Source organism: Orycteropus afer, unplaced genomic scaffold (assembly GCF_000298275.1).
Source record: "Orycteropus afer afer isolate SDZICR_OR568_19922 unplaced genomic scaffold, OryAfe1.0 scaffold00040, whole genome shotgun sequence".
In the NCBI taxonomy this organism is placed as follows: Eukaryota; Metazoa; Chordata; class Mammalia; order Tubulidentata; family Orycteropodidae; genus Orycteropus; species Orycteropus afer.
This window is the reverse complement of record NW_006921627.1, coordinates 13,350,084-13,364,939: the sequence shown is the minus strand read 5'-3', so window position 1 is coordinate 13,364,939 and position 14,856 is coordinate 13,350,084. Positions and strand designations below refer to the sequence as shown.

The following is a 14,856-nucleotide window of genomic DNA, read 5'->3' as shown; positions in this document are numbered from 1 at the left end:
TATATATATATATATGTATATATTTTCAAAAGAGGCCATCTCTACCTGTATGTTTATATGTGATGCAATTATATCTATGAAGTTGGTAGAATATGCAGGGGATAAAGTTATGAAAACGTCTTACTCATAACCAAACATCTTGAGGGAATGAGCCACTGGGTATGGAGGCTCAGGACCATAGTCTGAGGGGGCACTAAGGTCAATCGGCATAATATAGTCCACAAAGACAATGTTCTACATCCTACTTTGGTGATCGGTAACTTGGGTCTTAAAAGCTTGTGAGCACCCGTCTCAGGTACAGCTATTATTTCTCCCCATCTGGAGCAAGGAAGAGAGAAGAAAACCAAAGGCACAGGAAACAATTAGTCTAAAGGACTAATGGAGCATGTGAACCCCAGCCTCCACAACCCTGAGACCAGAAGAGTTAGATGGTACCCAGCTACCAGTGCTGACTGCTCTGAAACAGATCACGATAAAAGGTTCCAAATAACATGGGTAAAAATGTGAGACAAAACTCAAAATCATAAAAAAGATCAGGCTTACTGGTCTGATGAAGACTGGTGGAACCCCCAAGACTATGGCCCTTGGACATCCTTCTGGCTAGGAACTGAACTTAGCCCCCATGAATCAATTGGCAGCCAAATGATAGAGCTATAAGGTGAACAGTAATATCAGGAGGTATGCACTCATTAGAACAATCAATCATATGAGAGCCAGAGAAAAAAAAAATTGCTGGAAGGATAGAAAGCAAAATGTTACAATAGTTCTCTCTCAATAACTATTAGGAATTTGGGCTTTTATATATTTTCTAAAGTTTTTACAATGAACATTTTTATTTCCTTCTTCCTTTTTATATTCTTCTTATTATTTCAATTGTCATACAATTAGTAATTGTGTATCATCCAAGAAAAGGAAGAAGAGGAAGTACAGGAAGCAAGGATGAAATGTATTACTGATGAATCTAATTTGGTTTCTCCTTCAGCTCCTAGGGAGAAGACCAGCCCTCACAAAAGTAACTCTGGGTTTCCCAAGAAGCTTCTTGCCTTATTGCTGATATTTCTGCTGCTATTGGCAATCTCATTCTTTATTGCTTTTATCAGTAAGTATGCCACATGAATCCGTAAGGAATGTCAGCCTGATACAAAGAGAAGGTGTCTATTACACATTGACACAACAATGAGTTCATCCAAAAAACCTGGAGAAATGTTCTTGGGGGGAGAGATAATTAGTGGGAGTTTATAGGGAATTTTAAGGGACACTAGTGTTAAGTGGTTAAAGTGCTCAGCTGTTGACTGAAAGGTTGGTGGTTTGAACTCACCAGCCACTCCATGAGAGAAAGATGTGGCAGTCTGCTTCCAGAAGGAGTACAGTCTTGGAAACTCCATGGGGCAGTGCTACTCTGTCTGATGTTGTTGTTGTTGTTATGTGCCGTGGAGTCAGCCCTGACTCATAGCGACCCCTCCTTGGGTTTCCGAGGCAGTATCACTACGGAAGTAGGATTGCCCAACCTTCCTTCCGAGGAGTGGCTGGTGGGTTTGAACCGCCAGCCTTCTGGTTAGCAGTCAAGTGCCTTAGCCACTATGCTACCAGAGCTCCCACTCTGTCTGATAGGATCACTATAAGTTGGAATAGATTAGAGGGTGATGGGTTTAGTTTGCTTATATTGAGAATTTTGCTCTTTATTTGTATTTAGTCAATCTCCTTAAAAGTAATACATCCATTTCATTAAAGAAATTGAAGACTCTTAGTGTGGGTATGTATGTAAGTTGCAGGGTAAAGTCCTCAGGCACTATCTTTACATTAGATATGGTGTTCACAGATTATGAAAATGAATCTTTATTTTCTTAGTAGCATTTTTAAGGCCAACTCTATTTGAGTGTTCAAAAACTTGTATTTTCCAGATGAGTAGGTGGACAGGAGGAAACATACCAGGAAAAGCTCTCTATTGCATTTTTAGCCCATTTACTTTTGTCATGCTTAAGACGATGTGAGTTCTAAAAATTAGCTCAGCAAATAGATAAATTTCTGTATATCTTTGGCTGTAAGAGTTTATCAGGCTGTTAAACGATACAAAAGTCAGTGTATATTTGGGTACATTTTATTCATTCATTTGGTCATTCGGTATGCAGTGATGGCCTGCTACGTATGCCAGGCACTGTGGCAGACAGAGAGACCCTTGGTTTCAAGAACTTCAGAGAATGGTGGTAGAGATATTAAAAACAAAACAACAACAAAAACAGTGGTTATGATGTTATTTGATGAGTGTTTACTGGAAGTAAATACAGGAGGCTAGGATAGACTTCCTGAAGGAGTTAACATCTGGATTTAATTAAGAAGAGAGTAAAAAGCATGTTATGAAAGGAGCTGTGTGTACACAGAGAAGTGAAAGAGCGTGACAAATTTGGGGGCATATAAGTATGCGTAGAAGGAACATATGGTGTTAAGTGAGGAACTGTGAGAGATGAAGTGGTAGATGGGAAAAATAAACAGGGCTCAGTTCATGAAGAGTGTTGTACCATTCTAAGAGTCTAGATATATTTTTTCCTGAAGGTTATTGCATCAATCATCTTTTGGTGCTTAATAAACCGATTTAAATCTTAGTGGATTAAAATAACAACTTTTTGTTAAACTTGTGACCGGCAATTAGGGCTGGGCTCGACTGGAGGCTCTTCTGGTCCTGGCTGAACTCACTTATGCATATACAGTCAGGTGCCAGTCACCTAGTCAACTCAGCTTCTGAGGGATGGTTAGATATTTTCTGAAACGATAGGGCAGTTTTTCACCAAGCTAGCCTGGGCTTTTCCACATAGCAAATTCCTGGCTTCCAAGAGTAAGAGTTGAAATAAATAAAGCCTAGGGTTGGAACTGGCACATTGTTAGTTCTGCCACATTCTATTGGCCAAAGGAAGTCATAAGGCCCCCCCCAGAGCCAAGTGGTGAAGAAATAAATTTCATTCTTGATTGGAGAAGCTGCAAACTGATGTGGCTACAGGAAAGGATGGAAAATTGTGGTGATTTTATGCAGGGTGTAACAATCATGTAGAGCTGTTGAAAAATTTGAAGCGGGGAAGTGATATAATCAAACATGACTTATAGACATATGCTTTTGGCAGAAGAAAATGAACATATGGAAAAACTTTGAAGTAAAAAGAACAATTCTAAGGCAAATTCATTAGTCCAATTGAGAAATAGTGAGAGCTTGACCTAAGGCTTATAATAGTGAAGAAAAAGAAGATAGTAGTGGGGAAGTAAAATTAAGGAGGTAGAGGCTTGATGAATATTTAGATTTGGAGGATAAGGGACCCAGAGAAATAAAGTATGACTCTATGTTTCTTCAGAAGTCATGAAGTTATTCAAAGAGGTAGACAGTATAGGATGAGTAGCAGGTTTGGGTTGGAAGATAGTGATTTAAGTTTTGCACATGTTGAGCTTTATATGACTGTGGGAACCTCACGTAGACATGTCTAGTGGGAGACATATTTGTCTGAATTTCAGAAACAGAGCTGATCTGTGGAAATCATTTACATATAGGTAGCGATTGAAGCAATAAGAATAAGAATATTCTCATAAGAATCCTCAGGGAAAGGATTCAGTATGAGAAGAGGGATAAGGATGGAACTCTGGGGAATGCTACAATTTAAAAGAGGTGACTAGAAGAAGGTGTTTTTAAAAGTGTCAGAAGCAGCAGCAAGAGAGAGAAAGTAAAGACAGGAAAGAGTAGTGCCTTAACAGTTAAGGAGGAAGAGACCTGGATCCAGCATTCAGGGAAGTTGAGTAAGAAGAGGACACCTAAGTGGCCTTTGGAGTCATCCTATAAGAGATTACTGACAACACATTGCAAGGGCAGTTTTAGTAGAAGGATGGAAGCAGAAGTCAGAATATGATAGGTCATAGAGCAAATGGAAGATAAGAAGTGATGAAACTCTCCAGAGGTAGAGGTAATTTGATGTTTTAATTGTAGAGACTTGAACATGTTTGTATGAGGAGTAAGAACCTGTTGGGGTGGATGGAGAAAGTAAAGAAGAGAAAGAGGATAATGTTCTCCTGATCAATGTTGATGTATCTTTTTCTGATTGACCACTCTCAAACTAACCCAGAATTCCTCATAAGGATTACCTGAATTATTTGCCTCCAATATCCATGCTCAGTACATCCTCAAATAGATATATGTTTGATTACTTGCCCTCTAGTTCTGGTCCCTTCTACCCCCAGGCTTAGCCCTTGCCTGGATCATACATTTAATATGTAAGTATAATCATATTCATGCTAATAAAATTATCATGTGCTCTTTCAGCTACTGATCATTCAGCTGTTATTCATGGAGGAGTCTATTGTTTCATAATTAGTGGGTTTAGGATTATGTTGATGGTGGAGTTACAGGAAATCTTTTCCACAGCCAAGATCCTTCTACTCAAGATAGTATGTTTTGTAGAGTTTGTTCCTATACAGAATGCAAGAAAGAAACAATAAAGAGCAGTCCATAACACCACCAGGAAAGTGAATGGTCTTTATTTTCTTTTCCAGTTTTCTTTCAAAGATATTCTCAGCTTCTTAAAGAAAAAAAGAATCTGAAAGGACTGTTTCATGAAAAACTGGCATGTGAGAAAACAGATTTGATTGTAGAAGGTAAAAATTAATGTGCCTATAAATTATTTGCTGTGTATACTGTGTGAGGATCCCAAATCAGTATTTCCAACAAGATTCCCAGGGGAATCCCAGTCTCCTGATCATTTTAAGCTACAAGTGTAAAAATACATGTTGTTTGTTGTTGTTGTTATGTGCTGTCGAGTCGGCCCCGACTCATAGCGACCCCTCCTTGGGTTTCCGAGGCAGTATCACTATGGAAGTAGGATTGCCCAACCTTCCTTCCCTGGAGTGGCTGGTGGGTTTGAACCGCCAGCCGTCTGGTTAGCAGGCAAATGTCTTAGCCACTATGCTACCAGAGCTCCTGTAAAAATACATAGGACCCAAAATTGGTATATATATAACTTTAATTTGTGTAAGAAAACAGAGGATTAGTGTGAAGAAAGGTTATATTGTTTTTCTGTTTCTTTGGCTTTCACTTCCTTTTGAAATTTCTGTGCACATTTTCTCTTTTTCTCATACACCATTTAAAACTTTCCCCTAAAAGATATGATCTCTTTGTGTCTTAAGAAAACATCAAATGTGCATAAAATGTTTCTGGAAGAATACATAAATGGTTAAAGGGTTTTACCTCTGAGAACTAGAACTGAAGATGATAGGAAGAGAAAAAAACTTTCTCTTTTATCATTGAGTTTTGTTTGATGATGAGGATGATGATTTTATTATGAATGTGAATTAATTTTTTAATAGCTAAGTGTTCATATGAAAAGAATAGTTATATTTTTTGATATAGGGGAAACAGATTTCAAGCAATTATTACCTTGTATTTTAACTTATATTTAATAGGGGGGAATGGCATCTTTCTATTCTTAAAGGAATTTCAGGCAGTTTTCTATAATAGTTGAGAGTTTTGGAAAAAGAGAGGTCTTTGTTTATAAAACAGAGATAGTATGGGAAGTAGTTCAAGAAGACGCTGTAGTTTCCATATTCTCAAAAGCACCTTTCTCATTTATGTGAGTGAGGATGAGAAGGGAGAAGGGAAATCTTTAGATACTGGAAGTCTATTCTAGGCCTGTCAGCATGAAGAGAAAGGCTTGTTCTATAACCACCCTTCCCAAGTACCACCAGTTTTTGTTATTTATAAATTCCTTATTTAGGCACATTTTCCTTCCTATTCATTACTATTCTTGTTTCTTAAGGCTAGTAGCTATCATTGATTGAATACTTACTGCATGCCAGGTACAGAGGTACATTTTTCATACATGTGCATGTATTAGGCAGAGGCTAATTTTATAAATACTATTTTATGTTAAATATTTAATTGTGAAAGATAATACACATGCAGAAAAATGCACAAATCATAATTATACAGCTTTTTAATTACTTATAGGAGCTCTGGTGGCTCACTGCCTAAGGCATTTGACTGCTAACCAGAAAGTTGGTGGTTCAAACCCACCAGCCACTCCCCAAAAGGAAGACAGGGTAATCTACTTCTGTAAAGATTGATAGCCTGAGAAACCCAATGGGAGTCACTATGAGTCAGAATCAACTCAATGCCAGTGGGTTTGCTTTTTTTTTTTTTAAATAACTACTTAAAAAGTAGGTACCCTTGGAATATTTCAAGTGTCCAAGGAATCCCCTAAGTAACCCCATCCTGATTTTATGTTATTTGCTCTTTTTACAAAATAGTTTTACCACTTACATATTTATCCTTAAACACAGTAGTTATATTTACTTTTGACTTTATATAGATGCAATCTTTCTACATTTTTCATTTGTTTTCAGCTTTTTTCTTCAATACTATGTTTTAAAAATGAATGTTGTGGCATGTAGCTATAATTGCAGTCCAGTCATTGCAGCATAGTATTATGTGAATATATCATTTATCTGTTCTTGATGGTGGTGCAGTGGTTTAGTGCTTGCCTGCTGACTGAAAAGTTGGTGATTCTAATCCACCTAGCAGCTCCATGAGAGAAAAACCTGATGATCAGCTCCTGTAAAGATTACCAACAGCAACAGTAACAAGAACAAGAACAACAACAAAAAAACAGAACAAACCAAACCCACTGCTGGCGAGTTGATTCTGACTCATAGTGATCCTTTAAGACAGAACAGAACTTCCCCATAGCATTTCTATATTGCCAAACCTGAGGTTAGCAGCTGAACTCTTAACCACTGCATCTACAGGTCTTCCTCATAGAAGTTACAGCCTAGAAACCCTATGAGGCAGATTTACTGTGCAATATTACCCAACAACAAATCTTGATGGACTTACTTTTTCCAGTTTTTGGTTTTCATCAACATTCTAAAAACATTCCTGTACATGTATCCAGGAGCGCACATGTGTGATTTTCTCTAAGCCTGGGGGTTCAAACCCACCAGCCATTCCTCAGAAGGAAGGTTGGGCAATCTTCTTCTGTAGTGATACTGCCTTGTAAACCCAAGGAGGGGTTGCTATGAGTCGGGTGCGACTCAACAGCACATAACAACAACAACAACATATATCTAGGAGTGGAATTGCTAGGTCATAGACTATGTGCATTTTCAACTCTACTAGAAACTGACAAACTATTTTTCAAGTAAAGATAGACCAGTCTACCCACTATTAGCATTTGTGATAGTTAGGGTTGTGTGTCAACTAGACTTGATCATGATTATCAGTGGTTTAGGAGTTAGGATGTAGTCATGCCTCATGATGAGATTGATATAATGTGCTTACCTCCATGATGATATCTGCTACAAGCAGTCAATCGTTGAAAAGGAGTTGCTTTGGGGTGTGGTCTATTTCCAATATATGCGGAAAAGCTCTGACAAAGCTGTCTGGCTTTTTGCTTGATCTTGATCCTGCTTCTGACTTGTTATCACCTCTGGTTCTTGGACTTGAACCAGAGGCCTGTCATTTTGCCTGCCATTTTTCAGCTCCTGTAGCTACAGGAGTCAGGAGAAGCCTCCAGCTTGATGTCTGTCCCATGGACTTGGGACTTACCAGCCTCTGCAACTGTGTGAACTATTTCCTTGAGATAAATTTTTCTCTGCATATATAAGCTTCACTGCTTTTACTTCTCTAGAGAACCCAGCCTAAGATATTTGGTGCTCAGAGTGGCTCTAGAGAAACAAAATTGTAAGGATGAGTTTTCTAAATTGGTTTTCAAGTTGGATTAATCATAAAGGTACTGATGACTCTTCCTCTGTTAGTAAGAAGGACACTGCTAATCTATGACATGAGGTGGCAATATTAATACACTACTAATACATATTAATATTAATAGTTAATTAATATTAATAACACCACCAATAGATCAAGTATTGGTGAGAAGTGAGGCTCTGGATCACAAGTTTGATATTTTTCTGTTATCTTGTCAGATATAATATAAGGAAGCTGGTTGGTTGGTCCTACTTGCAGTAGACAAAGTGGTGAAAGAACGAGATGAGCTCAGGGCTTTGAAGTCACAGCTCAAGCACTGCATAAAAGACCTCAATGATTCTGATTGTGCCATGAAATAAAGCTTTATTTCTGGCACTAAGAGAGCTGATGTTGCTGAAAATCAAACCCAGAGTGTTACCCTAAGAGTGGCTGAATTATAATGCCAATTGCACTACCAACCTCAAATGGTATCTGAAATTAAAGTGACAGCATTGATTGGGAAGAAATGGGATCCTGAAACTTGGAATGGGGACATACGGGCAGATAATCAGGACGCTGGGGAACTGAGCCCCTGCATTCCGTTGACTCACTCCTGCCAGCACAATCAGCCTCTCATGCTCCATAAGATAGGACTAACCCAGCTGTGCCTCCTGACTCATTATCTGAGATATCATCTGGGGTAGTGCCTGGGGCATCATCTGGGGCATTGCCTGAGGAAGATGCCTTACAAGACATTGCTGACAGAACCACTCCCACCACCCATTGTTGCTTTTACCTGGAGCTCTGGTAGTATAGTGCCTAAGGCACTTGACTGCTAACCAGAAGGCTGGTGGTTCAAACCCACCAGCCACTCCTTAGAAGGAAGGTTGGGCAACCTACTTCCATAGCGATATTGCCTCAGCAACCCAAGGAGGGTTCACTATGAATCCGGTCCAACTCGACGGCATATAACAACAACATCAACAACAGACCTAAGTCCCAGCAAACCCCAAAAGGTAAGTACAAACTGTGACCCAGGAAGAGGTATGCTACACTCCAAACCAACTGCTTGATTTTTCTAAAATATACAAACTATAACCTGGAGAATATGTGTGGGAATAGCTATTAAGTGTGTGGGATAATGGTGCAAGGAACGTATAGATGTATCAATCTGATTTTATTGATTTGGGCCAACCAAAGACAGATTCTTCATTTAGTGTTTCAGTTTAAGAGGGTAGGAAAGGATCTAATAGTTTATGTGATTGATTCACTGAAGCATGGATTATGCAGTGGCCTATGCTAAGTCAAGTTGAATTGCCAGACTAGCCTTGGTGTATTGTAGAATAAGGTATCCAAAGGCTTAGAGATTTAGGCATGTTAGAGTGGATTTATCAGATTAGACCCATGGACCAACACATGGAGGGCCCAGAGAACACACCTTGTACCACAAGGGTGAGGAACAAATTTGTGACGTGAGCCCCAGCATCCTTGAAGACTGTTGTGATTGCTATTTTATGTCAGCTAGATTTAACAGTGGAAACTGCCCTAATTTAATTAAGACACCTAACTACAATGGGGCTGATTGGACCTCATGGTGGTAGGGGCCAAGTGGCAGCATTTAATCAGCAAAGATGAGGTGGACATGGTTATTAAGAAACAGAGTCAAAACAGTAATCAGAATAGTCTGACTCTTATGGACTTATGGCATTGGCTACTTAGGCATGATATTCCTAGGATGAAATAGATGGGAAATCTACTAAATATTTATTTGATCTGTACAAGCAGAAGAATTCTAGGTCAAGTGAATGGAAGTCTAGCTTGAACTACCAGAATAGAGAGTCACGGCCTTTCAATCAATTCCCAGACTTGAGCCAGTTTACAGACCCACATCTCTTGATTAAAGGGGAGGCCAGGTCCCCTTGAGGAAGGATCCCACTTCACTGCTAAAAATTTGTGCTCTTGATCTTTCTCCCAGCCTTCCCTAAAGGTATCTACGGCTTTTTAAGAGAGTGAATCTTCACTGGGGAAAAGGAATAATCAGACTTTTTGAGAATTACTGGACACTGGCTGTGAATTGACACTAATTTCAGGAGACTCAAAATGTCACTATGGCTCACCAATTAGAGTAGAGGCATATGGAGGTCAAGTTATTAATGGAGTCTTAGCTCAGGTCCATATCACAGTGGATCCAGTGGGTCCCTGAGCCTATCCTATAGTGATTTCCCCAGTTCTGTTGTTGTTGTTGTTATGTGCCATCGAGTCGGATCCGACTCATAGCGACCCCTCCTTGTGTTTCCGAGGCAGTATCACTACAGAAGTAGATTGCCCCATCTTCCTTCCGAGGAGTGGCTGGTGGGTTTGAACTGCCAGCCTTCTGGTTAGCAGTCAAGTGCAGAATGCATAATTGGAATAGACATGCTCAGCAACTGGCAGAAACCCCACCTTGGATCCCTGATGTGTGCAGGAAAATGGTAAACCAAAAGCAATATCTTTTTCCTGGAGGGATTACAGAAATTAGTGCCACGACCAAGACCTTGAAGAATGCAGGGGTGGTAATTCCCACCACATTCCCATTTGACTCACTATTCAGCCTGTGCAAGAAAGAGATGGATCTTAGAGAATGACAGTCAAATTTTGCAATCTTAATGAGGTGGTGATTAAAATTGCAGCTGCTGTTCTAGATGTGGTTTCATTGCTTGAGCAAATTAATACATCTCTTGGTACCTGCTATGCAGCTATTGATCTGGACAATGCCTTTTTCTCTATTTCAAAAGGATCATCAGAAGCAATTTGCTTTCATCTGGCAAGGCCAGTGGTACAATTTCACCCTCCTGCCTCAGGGGTATAACAACTCTCCAACATTATGTCATAATTTAATCTGCAGGAAGCTTAATTGCCTTTCCTTTCCACAAGAAATCACATTGGTCTATTACATTGATGATATTATACTGATTGAATCTAGTAAGGAAGAAGTATAAAACATTTCTATACTAGAGGAAGGAAAATTAACCTAACAAAACTTCAGGCACCTTCCACCTCAGTGAAATTTCCAGGGGTCCAGAAATTTAGAGATATTCCTACTAACGTGAAGGATAAGTGGCAACAACATATTCAACAAGGGACTTATCTCTAAAATTTATAGAAAACTTCAACACCCTCAACATCAAAAAGACAAATAATCCAATTAAAAAATGGTCAAAGGATATGAATATGCACTTCACCAAAGAAGATATTCAGGCCTGCCAACAAACCCTGAAGAAATGCTCATAATCATTAGCCATTAGAGAGATGCAAATCAAAATAACAATGAGGTATCATCTCATCCCAGCAATCATAGCAAAGTTCAACAACACAGAAAACAACAAATGCTGGTGAGGATATGAAGAGATTGGAATACTCACATACAGCTCATGGGACTGTAAAATGGTACAGCCACTGTGGAAAATGGTATGGTGCTCTCTTAAAAGTTGGAAATAGAAATACCATTTGATCCAGCAATCCCACTACTAGGAATATATCTTAAAGAGGTGAGATGTGGGACATGAAAAGGTTTATTCACACTCATGTTCATTGCAGCACTATTTGCAATAGCAAAGAGATGGAAACAACTTAAGTACCCATCAATAGGTGAATGGATAACCAAACTATGGTACATACACACAGTGGAATACTATGCAAAATTAAAGAATAAAAAAGAATCAAAGAATCATCTCATAATGTGGGTGAACTTGGAGTACATTATGCTGATTGAAATAAGTCAATCATAGAAGGACAAATATTGTATGAGTCGATTTTTATAAAAAGTCAAGGAAAGATTTACACTGGGAGGAAATTTTCTTTGTTAGTTACCAAAAATAGGAGGGGACAGGAGGGGAGAGAAAATAGATGAGTAGTTAAGAGGTGGATGTTGAAATGAGTGAAGGGAAAAGCAATATAACAAAAGCATATGACAATCACATTAGCACTAAAGAAAAGGAAGATACCAGAGGTATGCCAAAAAAAAAAAGGAATAATGATTGCTGTAGGTGTTTTTTTTTTTTTTTTTTAAATGAATTTTATCCTATTAATCGAGTTCCCCTATTTCTGTTTAACCTATTTCCATGGAGTTGATTCTGACTCATGGCAATCTCTTGTGTGTCAGAGTACAACTGTACTCTGGTTTTTTAATAGCTCATTTTATGGAAGTAGGTGACTGGGCCTTTCTTTTGAGGTGCCTCTGGGTTGACCTTTTGGTTAGGAGCTGAGCACGTAAACCATTTGCACCACTCAAATACTTTAAGAGTTTTTTGTTTTTAACAGTGAGTGAATGTTGAATTATTATCAAATATTCTTTTATATTAATTCAGTGTAATCACATGATATTCATGTTACTTTAAAATATAGTCAATATTCTTTAAAATTTTTCTTTGATTTTCCTTCTTCCTGTTTTCTTCCTTCCTTTCTTTCTTCCTGTGTTGCTTCCTTCATTTATTTCATCTCATATTTCCCAACCGAGCTCATTTGCTTTTTGCCAGAAGTAAACCCTTCACAGGAGCTCTAATAGTATACTGCCTAAGGCACTTGACTGCTAACCAGAAGGCTGGCGGTTCAAACCCACCAGCCACTCCTCGGAAGGAAGGTTGGGCAATCTACTTTTGTAGTGATACTGCCTCAGAAACCCAAGGAGGGGTCGCCACGAGTCAGATCCGGCACATAACAACAACAACACACCCTTCACACTTGCCTGAAATGAGGGTCTTCTGTAGGAAACTATTTTGTTTATCTGATAGTATCTTTTGTTTGACTTCTTTTTAAGTGGCATTTTTCCTGGGGATATAATCTAAATCGACCCTTTTTTCTTTCAGCACATTATCGATAATATTCTACTTTCTTATGGCTCTTTCTTGCTTTTGAGAAGTCAGCGGCCAATCTATTTATTGCTCCTTTCAAGTCCATCTGCTTTTTTTCTTCTCCTGATTTTAAGATTATTTCTTTATTTTTGTTTTCCTGTCACTTCTATATGATTTATGAGGTATAGTTTCTTTCTCTTTGGTTTGGCAACCATTAACATTTTAGATCTGTGGTTGACTAGAACTCACCTCTGTTCTCTTCTCAGATTCTACTTTGGGTTGCTCCACAGGAGAAAAAATCATCCTTATATATTTGAGGATAGGAAAAGGATTTTTCCACCTCAAAATGAAATAAACACTCTGTTCATTCTATCCTCTTTCTCTGAAATTGCTGGTTGTCAAAGGACTTTCACTTCTCTTGTGACAAGTTAGTGTCACTCATGAAACTTAAGAATCACCCTAACTCCCCCAAATCATTTCAGTCTCTGTGAGAAACAGCCCAATGACTGCAGTCTCCATGACATTTTCTGTGACCATGGAGAGTAGAGTATGGATTAAAACTCAACATAAAGAAAATAAAAATCTGTGGAACAAAACTCAAAATCATAAAAAAAGAAGAGAAAAGAAAAAAGACTAGGCTTACTGGTCTGGTAGAGATGGGTGAAATCTCTGAGACTATGGCATTGAGTCACCCTTAGGGCCTGGAATTGAGCTCAGTCCTGTGGCTTTACTCTCAGCCAAACAATAGACAGCCCTACAAGCAGAACAACTGCACCAGGGAGATGCACTCCTTAGACTAGTCAACCATGGAAGATCAAAAGGGCAGCATTTGCGCAGGAAGAAAAGTAGGGAGGCAGGAATGCATAGGGAAAAAGGACACAGGAAAAGGGTGACTATAGGGAGGAAGTGGTAGGAGAGTTGTTAACACTGGAGAAATGTAATCAGTGTGGCAAAACGAAATATGTATGAACTGTGAAATGTAAAACGAATCTGCTTTGTAAAATATTATCCAAATCACAATAAAAAGTAAAAAAAAAAAAAAAAATTAAAAAAAAAAGAAAAGGAAAATCTTCACAACTGGACCAATAAGCAACATCATGATAAACAGAGATAGAAATAGTCAAGGATTTCACTTTACTAGACACCACAATCAGCACCAAAGTAAGCAGTAGTCAAGAAATCAAAGAAATATTGCATTGGGCAAATCTGCTGTAAAGGACCTCTTTAAAGTGTTCAAATGAAAAGATATCAGCTTAAGGGCTAAGGTGCACCTGACTCAAGCTGTGGTATTTTCAATTGCCTATATGTATGTGAAAGTTGGACAATGAATAAGGAAGACTGAAGAATAATTGATTAAGATATTTTTCCCCAGCAGACTGACCATACTATGGTAACTATTTCCTGGGGCAGATGATCTTATGCTAAGGAGAAAACATAATAATAACAGTTATAATAATGACTCACGTTTTACACCACATCAGTTTTCAAAGTCCTTTAATACATCTTATCATTTTTGATCCTCAGGAAGATTTGTTGTTGCTAGGTCCTGTCAAGTGGGTTCTGACACATAGCAACCTCATACACAACAGAATGAAACACTGCCTGATCCTGCAGCATGCTCACAATCTCTGTTATGTTTGAGGCCCGTTGTGGCAGGCACTGTGTCAATCCATATCATTGAGGGTCTTCCTCTTTTTCACTCACCCTCTACTTGACCAAGCATAATGTACTTCTCCAGGGATTGGTCCCTCCAGATAACAAGTCCAAGGTACATGAGTCAAAGCATCACTATCCTTGCTTCCAAGGAACATTCTGGCTGTATTTCTTCTAGATGGATTTGTTTGTTCTTCTGGCAGACCATGGTGTATTTAACATTCGTCACTGACACCATAAGGCAAATGCATTAGTTCTTCTTTGGTCTTCCTTATTCATTGTGCAGCTTCCATATACATATAGACGACTGAAAATACCATGGCTTGAGTCAGGTGCACCTTAGTCCTCAGACTTGTCCAGTTCAATACTTCTCTGATTTCATTATTGCTGCTTCCATGGGTGCTCATTGTTGTTGTTGTTGTTAAGTGCCGTCTAGTCATTTCCGACTCATAGCGACCCCATGCACAGCAGAACGAAACACTTCCCAATCCTGCACTAGCCCCACAATCCCTGCTATACTTGAGCCCATCATCGCAGCCACCATATCAATCCATCTCCTTGAAGGCCTCCCCCTCTTTTGTTGACCCTCCACCCTACCAAGCATGACATCCTTCTCCAGGGAATGGTCCCTTCTTACAACATGACCAAAATAGGTGAGACGAAGTC

General features: G+C 39.0%; 1 protein-coding gene across 1 annotated transcript in view; it reads left to right on the top strand.

Moving 5' to 3' along the window:
• LOC103193844 (C-type lectin domain family 4 member A-like) overlaps positions 1–14,856 on the top strand; it is a 31,133-nt gene that overhangs the window by 6,382 nt on the left and 9,895 nt on the right. The window contains exons 2-3 of the mRNA XM_042780434.1: positions 983–1,099; positions 4,525–4,626. Coding sequence (XP_042636368.1) covers positions 983–1,099; positions 4,525–4,626 — 219 coding nt within the window. The remainder of the gene's footprint in view (positions 1–982; positions 1,100–4,524; positions 4,627–14,856) is intronic.